General features: G+C 41.4%; 1 protein-coding gene across 1 annotated transcript; it reads left to right on the forward strand.

Moving 5' to 3' along the window:
- Window positions 1–4,516: 4,516 nt before the first annotated feature.
- Window positions 4,517–17,028, forward strand: LOC124291358 (tyrosyl-DNA phosphodiesterase 2-like). The gene is given in 9 exon segments (XM_046728341.1): window positions 4,517–4,637; window positions 5,553–5,917; window positions 7,341–7,366; window positions 7,369–7,472; window positions 7,961–8,075; window positions 9,045–9,255; window positions 11,789–11,824; window positions 11,826–11,960; window positions 15,891–17,028. Coding segments are annotated over 8 exon segments (1,080 nt in total). The 5' UTR covers window positions 4,517–4,637; window positions 5,553–5,764; the 3' UTR covers window positions 16,191–17,028.
- Window positions 17,029–21,995: the final 4,967 nt, after the last annotated feature.

The raw sequence follows: 21,995 nt of genomic DNA on the forward strand, positions 1-21,995 counted from the left end.
AAAATGATTGGAATCCATGTTGATTTTTGTGTTTAATTTCTGCTTATTCTTGTTCCTTCACTCCGTTGAACCGGAAGCTGGCAGGGGTAATGGAGGCGAAGAACGATTTGACATGCCACGAGTGGCGCTTAAAATGTTGAATTAAATATATTGTACGTGAGTAATTATTAAATATGAGGTTGGAAATCTGAGAGTACAACTCTGTAAGGAAATGGGTGTCCACCTTTCATGATGGCTATATTTTATTTTCATATTAAAAATATTTTGCGAACTGAAGCGAGGGAAGCATGTTGCCAACATTTGCTCGCTTCGCTCGCATATGGAAAGACTGGTCATTTTCTCTTTGTTGCGCAACCCTAAGAGCGCTACAATTTGCCTGTGGTCTGACACTGTACAGTCCATACGGCCATGTATGACAGTGTACAACCCATACGGCCATGTATGACAGTGTACGGCCATGTATGACAGTGTACAACCTCTACGGCCATGTATGACAGTGTACAACACATACGGCCATGTATGACTGTGTATAACCTATACGGCCATGTATGACAGTGTACAACACATACGGCCATGTATGACAGTGTACAACCTATACGGCCATGTCTGACAGTGTACAACCCATACGGCCATGTATGACAGTGTACAACCCATACGGCCATGTATGACAGTGTACAACCTATACGGCCATGTATGACAGTGTACAACCTATACGGCCATGTATGACAGTGTACAACCCATACGGACATGTATGACATGTATGACGGCCATGTATGACAGTGTACAACCCAACCCATACGGCCATGTATGACAGTGTGTACAACTTATATGCCATGTATGACAGTGTACAACCTCTACGTATGACATGTATGACAGTGTATGTATGACATGTACAACCCATACGGCCATGTATGACTGTGTACAACCCATACGGCCATGTATGACAGTGTACAACACATACGGCCATGTATGACAGTGTACAACCTATACGGCCATGTCTGACAGTGTACAACCCATACGGCCATGTATGACAGTGTACAACCTGTACGGCCATGTATGACAGTGTACAACCTATACGGCCATGTATGACAGTGTACAACACATACGGCCATGTATGACAGTGTACAACCCATACGGCCATGTATGACAGTGTACAACCCATACGGCCATGTATGACAGTGTACAACACATACGGCCATGTATGACAGTGTACAACCTGATAACGGCCATGTACAACCCATACGGCCATGTATGACAGTGTGTAACCTGTACGGCCAACCTGTATGTCTGACGGTGTACAACCCATACATGTATGACAGTGTACAACCTATACGGCCATGTATGACAGTGTACAACCTATACGGCCATGTATGACAGTGTACAACCTATACGGCCATGTATGACAGTGTACAACACATACGGCCATGTATGACAGTGTACAACCCATACGGCCATGTATGACTGTGTATAACCCATACGGCCTTGTCTGACAGTGTACAACCCATACGGCCTTGTCTGACTGTGTACAACCTGTAAGGCAATGTGTGAAACAAGGCAATAAGGAAATTACAAGCACAGGATATCAAAGATATCGTGTTTACTGTTTGTCAACAAGCTGACTGAAGATTATGGTGTGTCAAACAATGAAACATACCCTGTGGACAAGGAAGGACATGTTATCAGTAAACAGTTTTTCAATCAACTATGTGATGTTTGGCCTACACAACAAATAATAGCTTCACATACATGAACACAACTTAAAAACCTCTTCCTACATGTGTCATTAAGCGATGTTACAGACAGACCGTGGATGTAGGGGCCTCATTGCATGTGCAGAACAAGTTAGTTGGGGGACTTAGATGACATACTCCCACAGATTCACACGATAACGATACTTTCATTTCTACGGCAAAGATGTGAACATTCAAACTGTTCTTTACTGAGAGGACTATAACATCCTATACTCTGAAACACAGCTACCCGTCTCTCATCAACTCCGACTGTACCAAAGGAATTATGTTTTTGGTTTGATCGGTTTGGTGTTAGGAAAACCTTCATCGATGTCATTTTAATGTGTACTAAAATTAGTTAACATCTGGCAGGGGCGGATACAGCTTTTACAGAAAGGGGGGTGCATACTATTGAGAAAAGGGAGGGTACACATTTCATTTTCACCCGAGTTTCAATGGTCATTTAAAAAACCTTTCAGGACAAAAAGGGGTGCGCACCCCTGCACCCCCTTCTGGATCCGCCTGTGCATCATATTTATGAAGGAGGTTCTATAACACCTAGTGGTTTGTCTCCATATCTGAAAAACGTATATGAGCATCAAAATGGAAACTACAACAAAAAGTAGCCACAAAGTTTCGGACGCCCCTAGTTACCGCGTGACACTTTTGAAACTAGTCTCGTTGACATATTCACCAGTCTAATCCAGGGCTGAAGGTCTGTTCCTCATGGGTGAGCAAAGTCTTCATTAAAATTGAGAAGACATCTCGGTATAGATTTGAAAACATTTGCCACTTGCTTGATGGAAATCGCCTCGGTTATAATAAGTAAGTTGTTTGTCCATGGTAGCTTGTCCTTATTCAGCACAAAAGCCCTTAAAGGGAAACAATACTCCAATCGCTGTCGTCCAACTGACTCCAATCTAAACTATAACGGGCAAAAGAATGAGTGAGTGAGTTTAGTTTTAGGCCGCACTCAGCAATATTCCAGCTATATGGCGGCGGTCTGTAAAGAATAGAGTCTGGACCAGACAATCCAGTGATCAACAGCATGAGCATCAATCTGCGCAATTGGGAACCGATGACATGTGTGAACCAAGTCAGCGAGCCTGACCACACGATCCCGTTTGTCGCCTCTTACGACAAGCATGGGTTACTGAAGGCCAATATTCTAACCCGGACCTTCACGCATGTTGCCCATACACCTCTTAGTAAAATTCACTTATCCTTTATCACAATGGTGGTTTGTCGTTTTGTAATATTGGTGATTTCTATTTGATATTTTTTTCTCTCTTTAGTTTAATTAGACCGCATAATCAACTGCAGGGGCGGATGCAGCTTTTTGAGAAAGGGGGTGGGGTAGGGTTGCATACTATTGAGAAAAGGAGGGGGTGGGTGGGTGCACACTTCATTTTCACCCGAGTTTCAATAGTCATTTAACAAACTTTCATGATCCATCTGGATCCGCCTATGAACTAAGGCAATTAGCGTCAGCCACCCAACAAACTGGGTTCCGGACCGTCAAGGGAGGACCTCGTTGAAATATAGGGGAATCCCCATGAATTCTCATATTTAAACAGAAAATGCTTACGGAAGCACTTCCCTTGAAAATTTGTATATGTGTTTAAATGTGTTTGTAAAATTATGTACTTCAGTAGACAGTATTTATGCGTATACATACGTACTATTTGTGCAACAATAAAGTCTAACAAAACACAGCACCAGCTCTGACTTTTCCAGGCAAACTGCAAGAAAAAGTTACAACTATCCTCTTGTCATCTATGTTTTATTGTATAGGCGTTACACCGTCTGTATATGTCGTTATTCACCTGATACCCAATCAATGACGTTGTTACAAGTATTAATTGTTGAGGTGTTGACAGAACACAGATTACTTAATTACTAAGACTATATGCTAGTTGAGTTGCAAAAATACATTGATTGATTAATCACTGTTATCATGCGTTCATCAAGTGTTTATATATGTAGACTTGCCTAAAGCAAACGAGTTTGAGTGAGTGAGTTAACATTTTACGTCGTATTGATAATAGGCCCACATCTAGGCGCCTGTGTAAAAGCGGATACAGTTTTTGAGAAAGGGGTGGGTGGGAGGTTTGCACACTATTGAGAAAAGGTGGGGTGCACACTTCATTTTCACCGGTCATTAAATAAACTATCTGGACTAGGGTGTGTGTGTGTGTGTTTGCGCCCCCTCTACCCCCCTCCCCCCCCTTTTTGGATCCGCCTATGAGCAACATCATTAAGAAATACCGATGTCGTGTTTCTTTGTGCTTAAACATTATACTTGACTATAGTCACGTTGTATCTTCTTGAACGCTGTGCCAAGAATCATTCTTATTATATTCACCAACTCATTGGTCATAAAAACAAAACAAAAAACATCTAACAGGGTAATATGAAAGGTTTGCTTCTCTCTAATCACTATCAGAATATTATCATTATATACAATATTATTATTGTTATTATTATTACTGGATATTTATAAAGCGCACATATCCACACACAAACATGCTCAAGGCGCTGGTAGTTTTTCCACAATAACTGTTTTTGTGTGCATGAAACTCTACATTTCGAAAAGATAAATCTCGTTAGAATCTATCGATAACTGCCTTTAACAATGAAGGATTCCAATATTGAAGGATGAATATTGCGTAAGGATGAATTTCTAACTTATCCCTGATGCTCTCCTACATACATATGTTATGGAAACCGAGTAACTTCGCTCTGAAAGGGCACTTCTAAAAATAAATTTATGAGCCTCGTTTTGACGATGAAGGGATTCCCCACCGTAAAGAGGCGGGAGTACTTTCTATGTCGGCAAAAAGTCTGAAAATCAAAAGCTTTGTTTCACATTAGCAAGGCATTGTCGGCACAGTAGAGGCACTTGAAGTAAGCAATGCCTGAATAATCAGATGCCAGTCCATGTCAGGGGCGTATTGCATATTTATCTCAATAGGAAGGTATTTAACCGAAATGTTCATGTATGCTTCATGTGTGCTTGTCAAAGTCATTTCGTGGTCCCTGAACTTAGAGATAGCCAGTATAACTATGGATGTAGCTTAATGCTAGTCACAAGACTGTTGAGTTAGAATTGTGTACCGTATTGCTTTGTGAACGTGGAACATTTCCAGTCTGGCTCTACTAAAAATACACAAACACAACTTTGGTAGATCCAGTGTACATGACATTTTCGTTTGAAACATCCATTGTCCGTATTGCCAAATCTATCAGTTTATTGTCAGTAGTCACATGTGTAAAGTATAAATAAAGATTCACAGTTAGGGTGTGTCAAGTGTTGTGGACAATCATGGATCATTAAGGTTTCTGTCACTGGACACCGCCTCCGTGGTGTAGTGGTTGGAGCGTCCGCCCGGAGAGCGGAAGGTCGCGGGTTCGATCCCCGACCGCGTCATACCAAGAGACGTTAAAATATGGTACTTGTTGGTCCCTGCCTGGCGCTCGGCATTAATGGGTACAACAAGGACTGGTCGGTCGGAGTCAGTATAATGTGTCTGAGTGGGGTATTCCTGCTTCACTGCGGCATGGTATCTCAGTGGGCTAGCACTATAAAACCAGCTTAAGTCTGGACTAGTACAAGCAGCCGCACATACACATACACACGCATGCACGTCGTCATATGAGCGAAATATTCTCAAGCACGACGTAAAACCCAATTTCACCTCACCTCTGTCACTGGAATTAAGATCTCCTCAAAGTTTGAGTGATTGAATGCAGTGAGCAATACACACACTCAGTTTTGTCAAATATGTCCTCTTTTATAAGTACAGCTTTATCGTGTTTCAGCTAGTTGCCTAGATAACAAATAACAGTCCCAGAGATAGATCCCTGTAGCTCTGGGTAGACCACCAACACAGCAGCATTGAATTCAGTCAGCAGCTCCTATAGGGTAGATCTCCACTCTACTGGGTGATTATCTGCAACATTGGGCTGATTTCTGCAACTTCCGGTAGATTTCGCCAGCAGCACAGCCGAGAGGAGCAGGAGTAGATCGCAGGATGTCCGACAGTGAGGCTGACAGTGATGTAGATGAGAAGAATCTCCCTTCCAGGGAGGAGTGCGAGGAGAGGTGTCAGATGTTTGCCCAGGTGACCGGCACCGATACTGCCCTCGCCATGTTCTATCTGCAAGACAGGGAATGGAATGTCGAGGTTGGTTCGACAACTGTGCTATCCATGTGTTGTTGGTTTCCTGTCTTCAGTGTAGTGTTGAAAGTGTGGTGTAGTTGTGTAGTATGGTTGTGTGTGTTGTATCTGTGTAGTGTGGTGTATCTGTGTAGTGTATCTGTGTAGTGTAGTGTATCTGTGTAGTGTAGTGTAGTGTATCCTTAGTGGTGTTAGGAATTGGTTGAAATCTCACAATTGATGATTGGTTCAATACCAACAACCAATCATCGAAAAAAAAATGATTAGCGTCATTTTTTAGATTTTCCTATTCAGGTTGTAGTTGCAGACTGACTGACTGGACTGAGTTTAGTTTAGTGTAAAATGATTCAGTTCCAGTGTAACATTAACTTCCCAGATTCTTCAAGAAATATTCAGTCATGACTTTTCAGAAAGTGAAGTGAGTTTTCTTAGAAATAAACACGTTTTCAGGCCCTGACAACGTCCTAGATATGTTCCATCATCAAGTATTTCAAACTCTATTACAGCGGTTCCAAAATCGTTTGTGTTCGATTATGAGAAAATGTGATCGATTGCTTGGTCGTTTGACCACTTCGACCAATCTTCGATTATTTCAATTAATCGGACCACCACTAATCCTTAGTCTCTACAGAGCGCTGGATTGAGTGAATGTATTAATCTCTTTTAGAATCATAGCACATATTATGTGCATTTTGTTATGTTTGTTGCGATCCTAGTTATTAATAGCTTGTAATCAGGGTTTTACATGATGCGTGATTCCTGCGTATTTGACGCAACAATTTTGTTAATGACTCTCAAATTACTATCCTACGAGTCAAGCTTGACGCACGTTTTATAGGTGGCCCTCACAATTCAGTTCAATAAAATCGATTTGATAAGCGAAAAATGATATTGTTCGATGATAGTTTTAGAGAGCTGTCAGATTGTTCCAGAGAACTCAGAGTAGAGAGTAATCCTGCCTGTTTGAATTGAACAATGCTGTAGTTTCATTTGGTGGTGTGACATACACAGTTACATACTGAGAATGATAAACACAAAGAAATATTAAATTTTCATGACTCCCAAATATTGAAAATGAATCCCAAAAATAAATAGAGTCACCATGACTCCCATTTTTAAAAGTCTGTGTAAAACCCTGTTGTAATGTGAAGATACCATTTTGTATAAGTGTGCCATATAATTCTACATATTGTTATTAATTTAGATATTGTGATTAATATATTTTGTTTGACATGAGGTCAGTTTGTCTCATGTCATCTTGTTTATCTTAGTAAAGAGTTGTTTGTGCATCTATGTTGTTTGCTCTTGTTTGACTTTGACTGTATGGCCATCATTTGGCCATCACCTCCCTAAAATGTACAGCAATTTGACACTTATATCCAATAAATCGCTTTTTAAAAACCCAGCTATATTATTAGAATCATTTCAGATGGCACTGAATGCTTATTTCGGTTTATTGACTGAGACGGGGGTGAGCCATTGATACCAATTCCAAGCAACAAAGTTGGCCTATCAACACAGACAGCAAAAAAATTATCTGCACCAACCGTCACAGCTGGGGTAAGTGACGATCACAATGCCTATCCCTGATAAACTTGATCTCAATAAGCCATTGGGTTTTTTCCAGGGTGTCAATATTCCTCATTACCCCAATGCTTGAAGGAAAAAGGCTAGGCAATTAAGGAACAGGATTTTTTGTTTAGAAATTAGATCCACCCTTTTTACCCTTATGATTTCTTGTGGCCAAATATTTGAAAAGGGCAGCAAAGCCATATGTTTTTGTTAGAACAGCTCCAGAAGTGAAGTATTTCATTGAGGTGTTCAGGCATGTGTTTTGTGAAATGTTTCAGTCAGATGTTTTACGAAGTGTTTCAAGTATGAGTTTGTTTCAGTGTTTCAGACAGATGTTTTTAACCTGTGTCATATTATCATGCAATGTTGATTATTGGACGTTTCAGTCAGGTGTTTCCTTACAATAAGCCAGTCAGGTGTTTTCTTCAATGTTTCAGTCAGATGTCTTCCATAATATGTGTTTCCTACAATGTTTCAGGGAAGGACCTGATCCTGAGCCCCACCGCATCCGCCTCTTGTCCTGGAACTTAGATGGCCTTGACACTGGGAGCATCAAAGCAAGGACGCAGGCTGTTTGTGACATCATCAATAAGTAAATAATTATCATTCAAACAGGCAAGATTAGTGATTCTCAGGGCTCCAGTTACGGGCCGTATCGGCGGATGTACGGATATAGAATATGCACGATACGGAAGGAAAAATTAAGAAAACCGTAGCAGATACGCACCACAGCAATGGCGTATGGCCTTAGAATCATTATCAAGCGTAAATTCATCTGAAAAGGTATTGTTTTATTGTTTATTGTCCTGTTTACACAAGAGTAACAATGTTGTGGTGCATATATGAAACAAAACACAAGATTACTGATACTCCATTAAATTCCATTCAGTGCTCTAAATGTACTTTTAGGTTTTTCCAGTACTCCTATATTGAAAAAATAAGGAGTACGTACTCTTGATGTTGAAAAGTTATCTGGAGCCCTGGATTCTTTAACACATTTACCGGGCATGATTCAGTCATTATTATCTGCTGAAATCCAAATTACAAAGGAACAAGACCATAGCAAGCACTGACAAATCGCTTCCATTCAGACCTGTAACGGCAGTCATGCAGACATGATAATTAGTAGAGATTCACTCAGGCCTCGATTGGATTGGATTTTTGATATTGGATTCTCAATTCGATCATTTTCGATTCGATTCTTCATACACGTGAAAACATCAAATTTCAGTTAACTCTCAGAGTCTCCTTCTTTAGCGTGAAATCTATCGTCCACTTTGCTATGTCTATTAACAAGAATTCTCATTGGATAATAAGCTCGGCGTCAACCAATCACGTTTTGCCTTATTCCGGTGCTCCAAACTGCTCGAGTTGGAGTCAAAATTACGTTCTTGCTGTGTGGAAATGATTTAAATAGGTATTCAAATATCGAATTGAAATAGTGATAATGGTTATCGAAAATAAGGTGTCAGGTTAGATATTCGATGAATCAAACCGAATCATTGCAGCCCTAATAATTAGTGAAATATTTGTGCTCATGTGTAACTAAATATTGTTTCAGGGAGAAGCCCCACATAGTGTTCCTCCAGGAAGTGACCCCCCTAACCCTCCCAATGCTGGAGGATGGGTGCAGCATGTACCAGCTGATTCCAGGGGGAGACAACCACTATTTTACTGCTATCATGCTGAGTGTTGGACATGTAGAGTATGAGGACAGTTCAGTTACACCATTCCCCAACAGCAAGATGTTGAGGAACCTTTCAACAGTCAAAGTAAGCTTCATGTTAGCTTAGTGTAGTCTTTCATCAGAAATCCTTGTCTCATTGTATCTGCAGTGCCCTATGTTTGTTGTGGGTCAGGGGTGGAAATAACTTTAAAATTGCTAATGTACTCCGGTACAGTGGAACATGTAAAATCACTTGCCCTGATAAATTTTCCACTATACCGGCCGTTTTCTTGTTGATTTTTTAAATAAACAACATAATTAATATTGGAAAGTCAACTGGACACCGTTACAGTGTGATATACAAATTGGCTTGCCCGACAGAAAAAACCACTGGACTTGGGTGTCGGGCAATGGGTTATTTCCACCCCTGTGGCTGTTGATATATCAACTGGCATATCAACATCGATTATCTGGGGTCTTACACTTCTATGATGGTAAATCGAATCTTCAACATATGTCAGTATAATTCCAAATTGGAATTAAAAATTCTACATTTATGTTGTTATAGTTATTCCCAATGTTTTTGGTTTTACAGAGTTTCCTTGTACTTCAAAGATAACGGAATCAATAAAGAATAAGTCACTTTAATACTTACTTGTACTGTATCGCATTGATTGTAGTGTTGAAACACCCTGGAAAAGTCATGTGACATTCCAAATTTCTCTCACTCAGAGTACTTGTATTGGATGGCTATGCTTTGTATTGTGCTTTTTGGATAGGCTCCTAATATGAATATGGTAGAGAATGGGTTTTATCACAGTAGATACACATGACAATAGGGTGGGAGGGTAGCCCAGTTAAAGCGTTGGCTCATCATGCCGAAGACCCGGGTTCGATTACAAACATGGGTGCAATGTGTGAAGTCTATTTCTGGTGTCCCCTGCCATGATATTGCTGGAATATTGCTATAAGTGTCATAAAACCATGCTCGCTCCCTCCCTCCCTCCGTCCCTCGCTCCCTCACTCACTCACTCACTTACTTGATAATACGTGGGAAACAAAACCTGATTTTGAGTGCTGTAATTTAAGGTCAAGGATATAGATTATCAAGAGAATTTTCACCAGAACAGTTTGAGACTTTGCGGGCTGAAGTATGGTTCAGGGGTGGAAATAACTTTAAAATTGCTAATGTACTCCGGTACAGTGGCACATGTAAAATCACTTGCCCTGATAATTTTTCCACTATACCGGCCGTTTTCTTGTTGATTTTTTAAAATAAACAAAATAATTAATATTGGAAAGTCAACTGGACACCGGTACAGTGTGATATACAAATTGGCTTGCCCTACAGAAAAAACCACTGGTCTCGGGCATCGGGGAATGGGTTATTTCCAGCCCTGATGGTTGCCTGAGTTATGTGTGCAAGGATCCTATGAAATGGTTCAGTGATCCAAAATTGCAATCCTGGTTTGTCACACCACACACATCCCAAAGCTTCATTAATCTTTCACCAACATCAAACTTACAGACCTTGGAGTAGTGAATACAGCAAGGAAGGAAGTGTGGGAAACAAAACCTGATTTTGAGTGCTGTAATTTAAGGTCAAGGATATAGATTATCAAGAGAATTTTCACCAGAACAGTTTGAGACTTTGCGGGCTGAAGTATGGTTCAGGGGTGGAAATAACTTTAAAATTGCTAATGTACTCCGGTACAGTGGCACATGTAAAATCACTTGCCCTGATAATTTTTCCACTATACCGGCCGTTTTCTTGTTGATTTTTTAAAATAAACAAAATAATTAATATTGGAAAGTCAACTGGACACCGGTACAGTGTGATATACAAATTGGCTTGCCCTACAGAAAAAACCACTGGACTCGGGCATCGGGGAATGGGTTATTTCCAGCCCTGATGGTTGCCTGAGTTATGTGTGCAAGGATCCTATGAAATGGTTCAGTGATCCAAAATTGCAATCCTGGTTTGTCACACCACACACATCCCAAAGCTTCATTAATCTTTCACCAACATCAAACTTACAGACCTTGGAGTAGTGAATACAGCAAGGAAGGAAGTGTCGGTGGTTTGATCTCAGGTTGCTCCATTGCAAGGACATTGAAAGATAACTTGTTGTCACCCTCGATGGGAATAAAATATTACGTGGTTGGTTCGGAGTCACAAATTGACAATACTGTCTCTAAGTAAGTTATCCATGTTAAACATTGGTTTCTCAGTGGGCAAGCTCATGTACACCTTGCATTTTCAGCCCTAGTACAAGCAGACACACCCTCACACCTATTTGCCCATGCTCACTCTCACGTACACCCACACACATTCCCACAAGCACACATGCTCATCAGCGCGCATGCATGCACATGGGCACGCAGGCGTTATTGTATAAGTGCCAAAATCCTAAATTCATTGTTATACACCATTTTGAAATTGTTTACCTCACCAAAGCTTACATGCTGTTTCATTACTGAACAATCTTCCTGTTGTCTCATATCTGTTCAAGCAGCAGCTTTAGAGTCCGGCTTTCAGACCTTTCTCATGATTCTGCTGGAGATGATGCTGTTTACTTTTTATCTTTTGTTGAAACAATATGTGAGATTATATGTAGCCATGGTAACTATTTCTGCAGTGTCGTGTGAAAGGCATCCAATTCCAAGTGATGACGCTCCCACCTGGAGAGTACAGCTGCCCACAGTGACGAGAGGAAGAGACAGTTAGTACGGGCATTGGAGGCAATGAAACAAGCCGATCCTGACCGAACTGTCATATTTGGTGGTGATACCAACTTGAGAGACAAGGAGGTAACATGGCTTTCTTTCTAGGCTGTAGTGATTCAACATGAACAGTGGTTTATGAATCTAGTTTCAATCTACTACCAGTATATAGTGGCATCACTAGTGTTTCAATATATCATGTTGGCATCACTAGTGTTTTGGTATCATGTTGGCATCATTAGTGTTTCTGTATATCATGTTGGCATCACTAGTGTTTCAGTATATCATGTTGGCATCACTAGTGTTTCTGTATAATATTGGCATCATTAGTGTTTCAGTATATCATGTTGGCATCACTAGTGTTTCAGTATATCATGTTGGCATCACTAGTGTTTCAGTATATCATGTTGGCATCACTAGTGTTTCAGTATATCATGTTGGCATGTTGGCATCATGTAGTGTTTCAGTATATCATGTTGGCATCACTAGTGTTTATATCATGTTGGCATCACTAGTGTTTCAGTATATCATGTTGGCATCACTAGTGTTTCAATATATCATGTTGGCATCACTAGTGTTTTGGTATCATGTTGGCATCACATCATGTTGGCATCACTAGTGTTTCATGTATATCATATCATGTTGGCATCACTAGTGTTTCAGTATATCATGTTGGCATCACTAGTGTTTCAATATATCATGTTGGCATCACTAGTGTTTCATCATATATCATGTTGGCATCACTAGTGTTTCGGTATCATGTTGGCATCACTAGTGTTTCAGTATATCATGTTGGCATCACTAGTGTTTTGGTATCATGTTGGCATCACTAGTGTTTCCGTATATCATGTTGGCATCACTAGTGTTTCAATATATCATATTGGCATCACTAGTGTTTTGGTATCATGTTGGAATCACTAGTATTTCCGTATATCATGTTGGCATCACTAGTGTTTCAGTATATCATGTAGGCATCACTAGTGTTTCAATATATCATGTTGGCATCACTAGTGTTTTGGTATCATGTTGGCATCACTAGTGTTTCAATGTATATCATGTGTGGCATCACTAGTGTTTCATGTTGGCATCATATCATGTTGGGCATCACTAGTGTTTTGCTGGCATCACTAGTGTATCATGTTGGCATCACTAGTGTTTCAGTATATCATGTTGGCATCACTAGTGTTTCAGTATATCATGTTGGCATCACTAGTGTTTCAATATATCATGTTGGCATCACTAGTGTTTCAGTATATCATGTTGGCATCACTAGTGTTTCAGTATATCATGTTGGCATCACTAGTGTTTCAGTATATCATGTTGGCATCACTAGTGTTTCGGTATCATGTTAGCATCACTAGTGTTTCAGTATATCATGTGGCATCACTAGTGTTTCAGTATATCATGTTGGCATCACTAGTGTTTCAATATATATCATGTTGGCATCACTAGTGTTTCAGTATATCATGCTATCATGTTGGCATCACTAGTGTTCTTCAGTCATATCATGTTGGCATCACTAGTGTTTCAGTATCATGTTGGCATCACTAGTGTTTGCATCACTAGTGTATCATCATGTTGGCATCACTAGTGTTTCAGTATATCATGTTGGCATCACTAGTGTTTCAGTATATCATGTTGGCATCACTAGTGTTTCAGTATATCATGTTGGCATCACTAGTGTTTCAGTATATCATGTTGGCATCACTAGTGTTTCAGTATATCATGTTGGCATCACTAGTGTTTCATCACTAGTATTCATCATGTTGGCATCACTAGTGTTTCAGTATATCATGTTGGCATCACTAGTGTTTCAGTATATCATGTTGGCATCACTAGTGTTTCAGTATATCATGTTGGCATCACTAGTGTTTCAGTATATCATGTTGGCATCACTAGTGTTTCAGCATCATGTTGGCATATCATGTTGGCATCACTAGTGTTTCAGTATATCATGTTGGCATCACTAGTGTTTCAGTATATCATGTTGGCATCACTAGTGTTTCAGTATATCATGTTGGCATCACTAGTGTTTCAGTATATCATGTTGGCATCACTCAGTGTTTCAGTATATCATGTTGGCATCACTAGTGTTTCAGTATATCATGTTGGCATCACTAGTGTTTCAGTATATCATGTTGGCATCACTAGTGTTTCATATATATCATGTTGGCATCACTAGTGTTTCAGTATATCATGTTGGCATCACTAGTGTTTCAGTATATCATGTTGGCATCACTAGTGTTTCAGGTATATCATGTTGGCATCACTAGTGTTTCAGTATATCATGTTGGCATCACTAGTGTTTCAGTATATCATGTTGGCATCACTAGTGTTTCAGTATATCATGTTGGCATCACTAGTGTTTCAGTATATCATGTTGGCATCATAGTGTTTCAGTGTATCATGTTGGCATCACTAGTGTTTCAGTATATCATGTTGGCATCACTAGTGTTTCAGTATATCATGTTGGCATCACTAGTGTTTCAGTATATCATGTTGGCATCACTAGTGTTTCAGTATATCATGTTGGCATCACTAGTGTTTCAGTATATCATGTTGGCATCACTAGTGTTTCAGTATATCATGTTGGCATCACTAGTGTTTCAGTATATCATGTTGGCATCACTAGTGTTTCAGTATATCATGTTGGCATCACTAGTGTTTCAGTATATCATGTTGGCATCACTAGTGTTTCAGTATATCATGTTGGCATCACTAGTGTTTCAGTATATCATGTTGGCATCACTAGTGTTTCAGTATATCATGTTGGCATCACTAGTGTTTCAGTATATCATGTTGGCATCACTAGTGTTTCAGTATATCATGTTGGCATCACTAGTGTTTCAGTGGCATATCATGTTGGCATCACTAGTGTTTCAGTATATCATGTTGGCATCACTAGTGTTTCAGTATATCATGTTGGCATCACTAGTGTTTCAGTATATCATGTTGGCATCACTAGTGTTTCAGCATATCATGCTAGTCACTAGTGTTTCAGTATATCATGTTGGCATCACTAGTGTTTCAGTATATCATGTTGGCATCACTAGTGTTTCAGTTCATATGTTTCATGTTGGCATCACTAGTGTTTCAGTATATCATGTTGGCATCACTAGTGTTTCAGTATATCATGTTGGCATCACTAGTGTTTCAGTATATCATGTTGGCATCACTAGTGTTTCAGTGTATCATGTTGGCATCACTAGTGTTTCAGTATATCATGTTGGCATCACTAGTGTTTCAGTATATCATGTTGGCATCACTAGTGTTTCAGTATATCATGTTGGCATCACTAGTGTTTCAGTATATCATGTTGGCATCACTAGTGTTTCAGTATATCATGTTGGCATCACTAGTGTTTCAGTATATCATGTTGGCATCATTAGTGTTTCAGTATATCATGTTGGCATCACTAGTGTTTCAGTATATCATGTTGGCATCACTAGTGTTTCAGTATATCATGTTGGCATCACTAGTGTTTCAGTATATCATGCTGGCATCACTAGTGTTTCAGTATATCATGTTGGCATCACTAGTGTTTCAGTATATCATGTTGGCATCACTAGTGTTTCAGTATATCATGTTGGCATCACTAGTGTTTCAGTATATCATGTTGGCATCACTAGTGTTTCAGTATATCATGTTGGCATCACTAGTATCATGTTGTTTCAGTATATCATGTTGGCATCACTAGTGTTTCAGTATATCATGTTGGCATCACTAGTGTTTCAGTATATCATGTTGGCATCACTAGTGTTTCAGTATATCATGTTGGCATCACTAGTGTTTCAGTATATCATGTTGGCATCACTAGTGTTTCAGTATATCATGTTGGCATCACTAGTGTTTCAGTATATCATGTTGGCATCACTAGTGTTTCAGTATATCATGTTGGCATCACTAGTGTTTCAGTATATCATGTTGGCATCACTAGTGTTTCAGTCCATCTGTAAATGTTGCTGTAAATCAACAAATTCAGTACACCATACTGGAACTAAGTTGTCTGGTCTTCAGGTTGCCCAGGTGGGAGGTGTTCCAGAAGATATCTACGACATATGGGAGATGACGGGCCAGCGTCCAGAGGCCAAGTTCACGTGGGACATGAGGAGAAATGACAACCATGAATATCCAGGCTACAAATCATTCCTGAGATTTGACCGACTCTACGTCCGCCATTGTAAACCCAGACCCAAAGTGACCCCTGTGTACTTCGAACTGTCTGGCCTTTCTAGACTCCCAAACCAAAGGTTCCCAAGTGATCACTGGGGGATTCTGGCTCACTTTGACATCAATGGCGTTACTAAGCCAACCTGAGTGTCAATTTTTCTGTTTAGTAACATAATTGGCTTTTCAAATTTATGTGTAACTGTCCCAAGCATCAAAATATATCACTGGAATCAGAGAAATGAGATCAGAAAACTGATCAGAGAATTGTATGTATCAAATATCTGTGTATTAAAAAGTCTGAGAATTAGCTAAGGCCAGACCAATTTTATTTCTTGTTTTATTGATCTGCCTGTCATATTTTTTCAAGAATAATATGAATGTTTTTATAGGCCCAAAATGTAAACTTACACGAAAATTGTTTTGCCCCACATTCATAAGGTGCCAAAAGTAAAATACTTTTAGTATTTATAAGGAATATCACTTTGTCTGGTGATTTTTTCCCCTCCTGCCTTTAGGTTTTCTGAGGACAAAAATACATAAAACAAGAAATATAATTTGTCTGGCCTAAGTAAAGTGGAGTTATATTTTTGTTCATGATGTTAATCTTGTTAATTCTTCAATATTCTTTTTATCCCGAGTAAAAAATCCGGTTAAATTGTTATCAATATGCATGGCTGTGAGTTATCTATGTTTTTATAAGAAACTTAACCTCTGACAGATGGTATGGTTGTTGAGCTGTCACAAAGAAGGAAAAGGGTTGCAAACCAACGAATTCTGTTTCAAACAAGGACTGTAAATTGGTTTGTGTGCACAGGAGGTAGGTTGTCATGGGTGAATATCTGTCGTGCTTTGGTGATGGAATATTTTCAGTTTTCTACCAGGGCAGGGTGTTTGATCATTGTCACATTTATCATATGTACTTGTGTCATTCAAGTCAAATTGTGATTCACTGTTTTCATGTGACATTAAATAGATTCATATTTAATTGTCTTCCTGTGTTACTTAGAAAATATTTCATTCAAATATCATGAACAATAAATATCGGTGCAAAAGAAACTGATTGGAAATCTGCACATCTGATTGGAGAGACAGGAATGTTTTCGCAGGTAGACTTGATCAAGAAAATCGCACATATTTGTCTCTATTGTAAATGTGAGTGAGTTTAGTTTTATGCCGCACTCCACAATATTCCAGCTGTATGATGTTGGTTAAGAAATCCAGAAAATATCTATAACTTCTTGTTTATACAATTAACACCTATTTTGCTGTAGTTAGGCTGCTTAGCAAAATAATTGTGCAAAATGTGATAAAAGCACCAAACTTGGCACAAATGTTCACTGATCTGAAGTGATCATTTTAAGATAAGGAGGCATTAGAAATAATCAATGGAGGCGAAGAACGATTTTACATGCCACAATTTGCACTTGAAATGTTGAATTAAATATATTGTACGTGAGTAATTATTAAATATCGCCTGTGTCCAGAGATTACGTTATTATTAGAAAAAAGCAACACAAAATACGCGACTACGTTAACAGTAAAAATATACGATTTTTTAATAAAATACTTTAAATAAATATGTAGTAGAACACGTACCATGCATAATAAATTTCTATCACATTATATTCAGTATCAAACTATATGTTGATACTTACTACTGATTTAGTTGAGTATAACGTTAATAACAAGGTCTTAGACTATATCATTTTTAAACTTATCCTATCTCACGGTATGCACCTCTTCTCTTCTTCTACGACCATGTGTGGAAACGTGCTGTAGGCTAAGTTGAATCAAATCTTGCTGGCCTCTGCCCCGCCCTGACCTCTGCCCTCACTCCGACATCAGCACCTGTCAATCATCTCTGTAAGCGTGGAGCTCGCTCAGATGATCATATGACTACCTGTGCCTGTCATTCTCTTTCTTGTCGCTACGTCTGTGTGGACGTGTGCTTGTCTATAGAAAGTTTGTTTGCGGTTTTTCTTCAACTATGGGAAAGTCTAATAGCAGTAGTTCTAAGAAACGAAAGCATTGTGATAAATGCAACAGTAATTTTCGGCGGCGGATCCACATGGCTTGTGTGTAGACTGTTTAGGCACATGTGAATGTGAATGGTCGCGTCGTCGTACTTTTTGTAAGGATCTCAATGATGATGATTTCTCGGCATATCGCCGGGTGGCTGGTAGACGATTATCCGATTGAGATCGCCATCAACTATCTGAGGGTCCGTTGGCATCGAAACGTCCCAAGGACGAACGTCGTAGAACTATGGCAGTCCGTCGTTCGAGGTCCCCGTCTCCAACTGAAGATTTCTTAGGGGGAGGCGTCTGATTCTTACCTCAGTGAGAACTTACGACAACTGTTCCGACCGCGTGGCCTTAACCCCATCACGTTGGAAGACTCGTCTCCATCTAGGGTTGTTGTGTTGTCTACGTCCTCTCCACAACCTCATCTGTCTACGGTGGTTGTTACTTCGTCTGATTCGCATTCGGTGTCTCAGTCAAATGTGTCACTTGCTTCTAGACCACCACTTTATTCTAGTGCACCATTTGCCTCACAAGCGTCGTTTCCTTTCGGCCAGATATCGGTGAGAGCGCCGCTTGTTGCCGATCACGTGATGTCTTTCAGAGCGCCGCTTGTGTCCAATTCGGCCCTTACTACTAGTACTCCCGGTTCGGCGCTTTCTCCCGGTGTTCCCGGATCGGCACTCTCTACTGGGGGTCACGGATCGGCTCTTACTACCGATGGTCCCGGATCGGCGCTTACTACTGGTGGTCTCAGTTCGGCACTTACTACCGGTGTGCCCGGATCGGCGCTTACAACTGGTATTTCCGGATCGGCGCTTACTACTGGTGGTTCCAGATCGGCGCTTACTAGTGATGTCCTGGTTCGGCGCTTACTACCGGTGCTCCAGGATAGGCGCTTTCTCCCGGTGTTCCCGGATTGGCGCTTCCTCCCGGTGTTCCCGGATCAGCGCTTACTACTGGTGTTCCCAGTTCGGCACTTCTTACCGGTGCTCCCGGATCGGCGCTTTCTCCCGGTGTTCCCGGATCGGTGCTTACTACTGGTGTTCCCAGTTCGGTGCTTTTTACCGGTGTTCCCGGATCGGCGCTTCCTCCCGGTGTTCCCGGAACGGTGCTTACTACTGGTGTTCTTAGTTCGGCGCTTATTACCGTAGCTCCCAGATCGGCGCTTACCTCCAGTTTTCCTGGATCGGCGCTTTATCTTGGTGCTTTTAGTTCAGCACTCACTCACAGTCTTCCTGGTTCAGCGCTTACCTACAGTATTACTGGTTCAACGCTTACTCATGGGGCTCCCGGTTCAGCGCTTACTCATGGTGTTCCCGGTTCGGTGCTTCCTCATAGTTCACTGGCTTCAGTATTGAGCTAGGCCAGTGATAACTGTCAAGCTGTCCCCTTCCTCACAAGAGTCAAGCACGCTGATGTATAAGTTCTGCAATGGGAGTCGTAGATGAACTTGTAGCTCTACAAGAACCTTTATGTATTCAACACTATTGGTTGTTTACGGAGCTTCATTGAGACCGATGACTATAGTCTACAAGTAACAGCGTTAAGTAAGTATGAACTTCAGCTGATCATCTGTTAAGATGACGATTACATTATCTTCAGTGAAGAAGGAAACAATCACAATAGCCAGGGAGACTAGACTTACATCGGTATTACCCGGCGAAATCTTTCGTTCGTTTTCCACTCAGTCTGCTGTACACGTGTTCCCTCGTGTAACTCCGGGGGATTACGGACAAGGCCGGTGCTGATGTAGAAATCAATGATTGCACAAGATTTTGCATGGATCTTTTCCTGCAACACCGGTGACGTCACTTCGCGGGAATCTGAGATGAATCAAATGCTGCAAGTTGATTGGTCCATGAGAGACAACGCCCTGCGCTGAAGTCGGGCATAGCTCACATAACAGGAAGTCGTGTATAGTTGTAAACAGCTTTTCAACGGGGGAGACTTTTGATGATACATTGATTAGGAAGTACCTGACAGACTTGTCTTGGTCCCACGAAGCGGATACCTATCCCAGCCTTTAATTGCCAGTGATGATGAACGGTGCCATTCCCGGTAGGAGTGATTATGTCGAGTTTGTCAGTCAGCCGGGAGATGCATTTTACCGACGGTGCCAGACGGAATCGCTGAGGCGCTTTCACTTTGGCTGGGTTTACTCAATTTTTTTAGCTGAAGGCCTCAGTTCAGAAGTCACTGCAGCTATGTCCGGACTGTCCGTAGGCATCGATGTTACTGCCTCCGCCTCTTTATCGAACGTGTCTGGAATCATTGGTCTTTTTTACCTCTGCCATTCCATCAACTTTACCAATGTTCCGGTAGACTGACGATCACATGCATCGTATCTACTAACTTTCTCACTCTACTGGTGGACCAACACTTCATTTGGCGATGAATCACTGTTTATATGGCCTTCATCACTCTGTGTACAATGTGTACGTTCCTGACATCTCCATGCCACGAACCTCCTACATTCAGCACTTCTTCAGTGCTTTTATGGTAGCTTGGCTACTTGAACGTATCATATCTCAGACGGCTGTTCTACGCTCCACAATCGACACTCTCCTTCAGAAACTTGCGAACGAGCCCTGGGCCTGGCTCCGACCGACCCGGGGTTCTATTTGCCAATCTTTCTGGTGCCAAAAAAGATTCGGACAAGTTGAGACTAATTTTCAATATGAAGGTTTTCCATAAAATGGTTCTACAACCCCCTGCCTCACTTTCGTATGGTGTCGGTGGCTCTTCTCAACAATCATCAAGCCGGGAGACTACATGGTCAGTCTCAATCTCCAGGATGGGTACCCTCACATCCTGACTTTTCCGGCTCTTCGCAAGTTCCTTTGGTTTGTCTTCGAGGGCACCCACTATCCGCTTGGAATTTCTTCGGCCCCGTGGCTGTTCACACGGGTATCGAAGCCTATCACCTGTTTCCTTCACCGCAAGGGGATAGTGTTCGTAGCTTACATGGACAACTGCATTCAGGCGCAGACCGATCATGCCCTTCTGCTTCGTCACATGCAGTTTGCGATACAGCTTCTTCGCTGATTAGGCTAGTTAATCAATCTGCAGAAATTGGAACTAGCCCCTATGCTGTCTTCAATTCTTTGGAGCAGTGTTCAACACAGAGGCCAACAAACTCTTTGTCCCGAAAGATCGTTTCTGCAAGATTCAGCGATTGGTTTCTCTGGCACTGGGGCAACCCAGGACACTTCGTCAGTGGCAGGAGCTCCTGGGCCTCTTGACGTCGGCTCAGGCGTTCACCCTCAGGGGTCAACTACAACTTCGTCCCTTGCAGTTCTTTCTAGCGCCTTACATCAGAGTGGGAGATCCCGTTGCCTTGATCTCTCTACCTCTGCAGCTCCATACCCATCTACTGTGGTGGATGGAAGCATTGAATGTTTGCGATGGAGTTTGTTTAGGGCCGTTTGTTCCGTCTCACCACCTGTATGTGGACGCGTCTCTACACAGGTGGGGAGCTCATCTTCTCAATCAATTAGTGGCAGGGCGGTGGTCTCCCATCGATCGCGCCTGTCACATCAACGTTCTGGAGTTCAGGGCGGTGATGCTTGCAATCAGTCACTGGCAGGATGTCCTAAGAGCAACTTCCCTCATGATCCAGTCGGACAACGCAGCTGTGGTTTGGCATATCAACAGGATGGGGTCCACGGGGTCTACTCAACTGCTGCAGTGGACCTAACGGTTCTTCGATCTGGTGGACTCTCTCCACATCTTGGTACGAGCCACCCACATTCCAGGGGTGTAGAATGTCATCGCTGATTCTCTGTCCCGACCAAGTCGTCGCTCTCATGCGGCATGGAAATTGCATCCTCAGGTGTTCCAGACCTTTTGCCTTCCGTTGACGACTCCGACAGTAGATCTCTTCGCCACCCGATTCAACCATCAGCTGCCTCGGTTTGTGTCACTGATT

Source organism: Haliotis rubra, unplaced genomic scaffold, assembly GCF_003918875.1.
Source record: "Haliotis rubra isolate DU_JTF1 unplaced genomic scaffold, ASM391887v1 Scf49, whole genome shotgun sequence".
NCBI lineage: Eukaryota > Metazoa > Mollusca > Gastropoda > Lepetellida > Haliotidae > Haliotis > Haliotis rubra.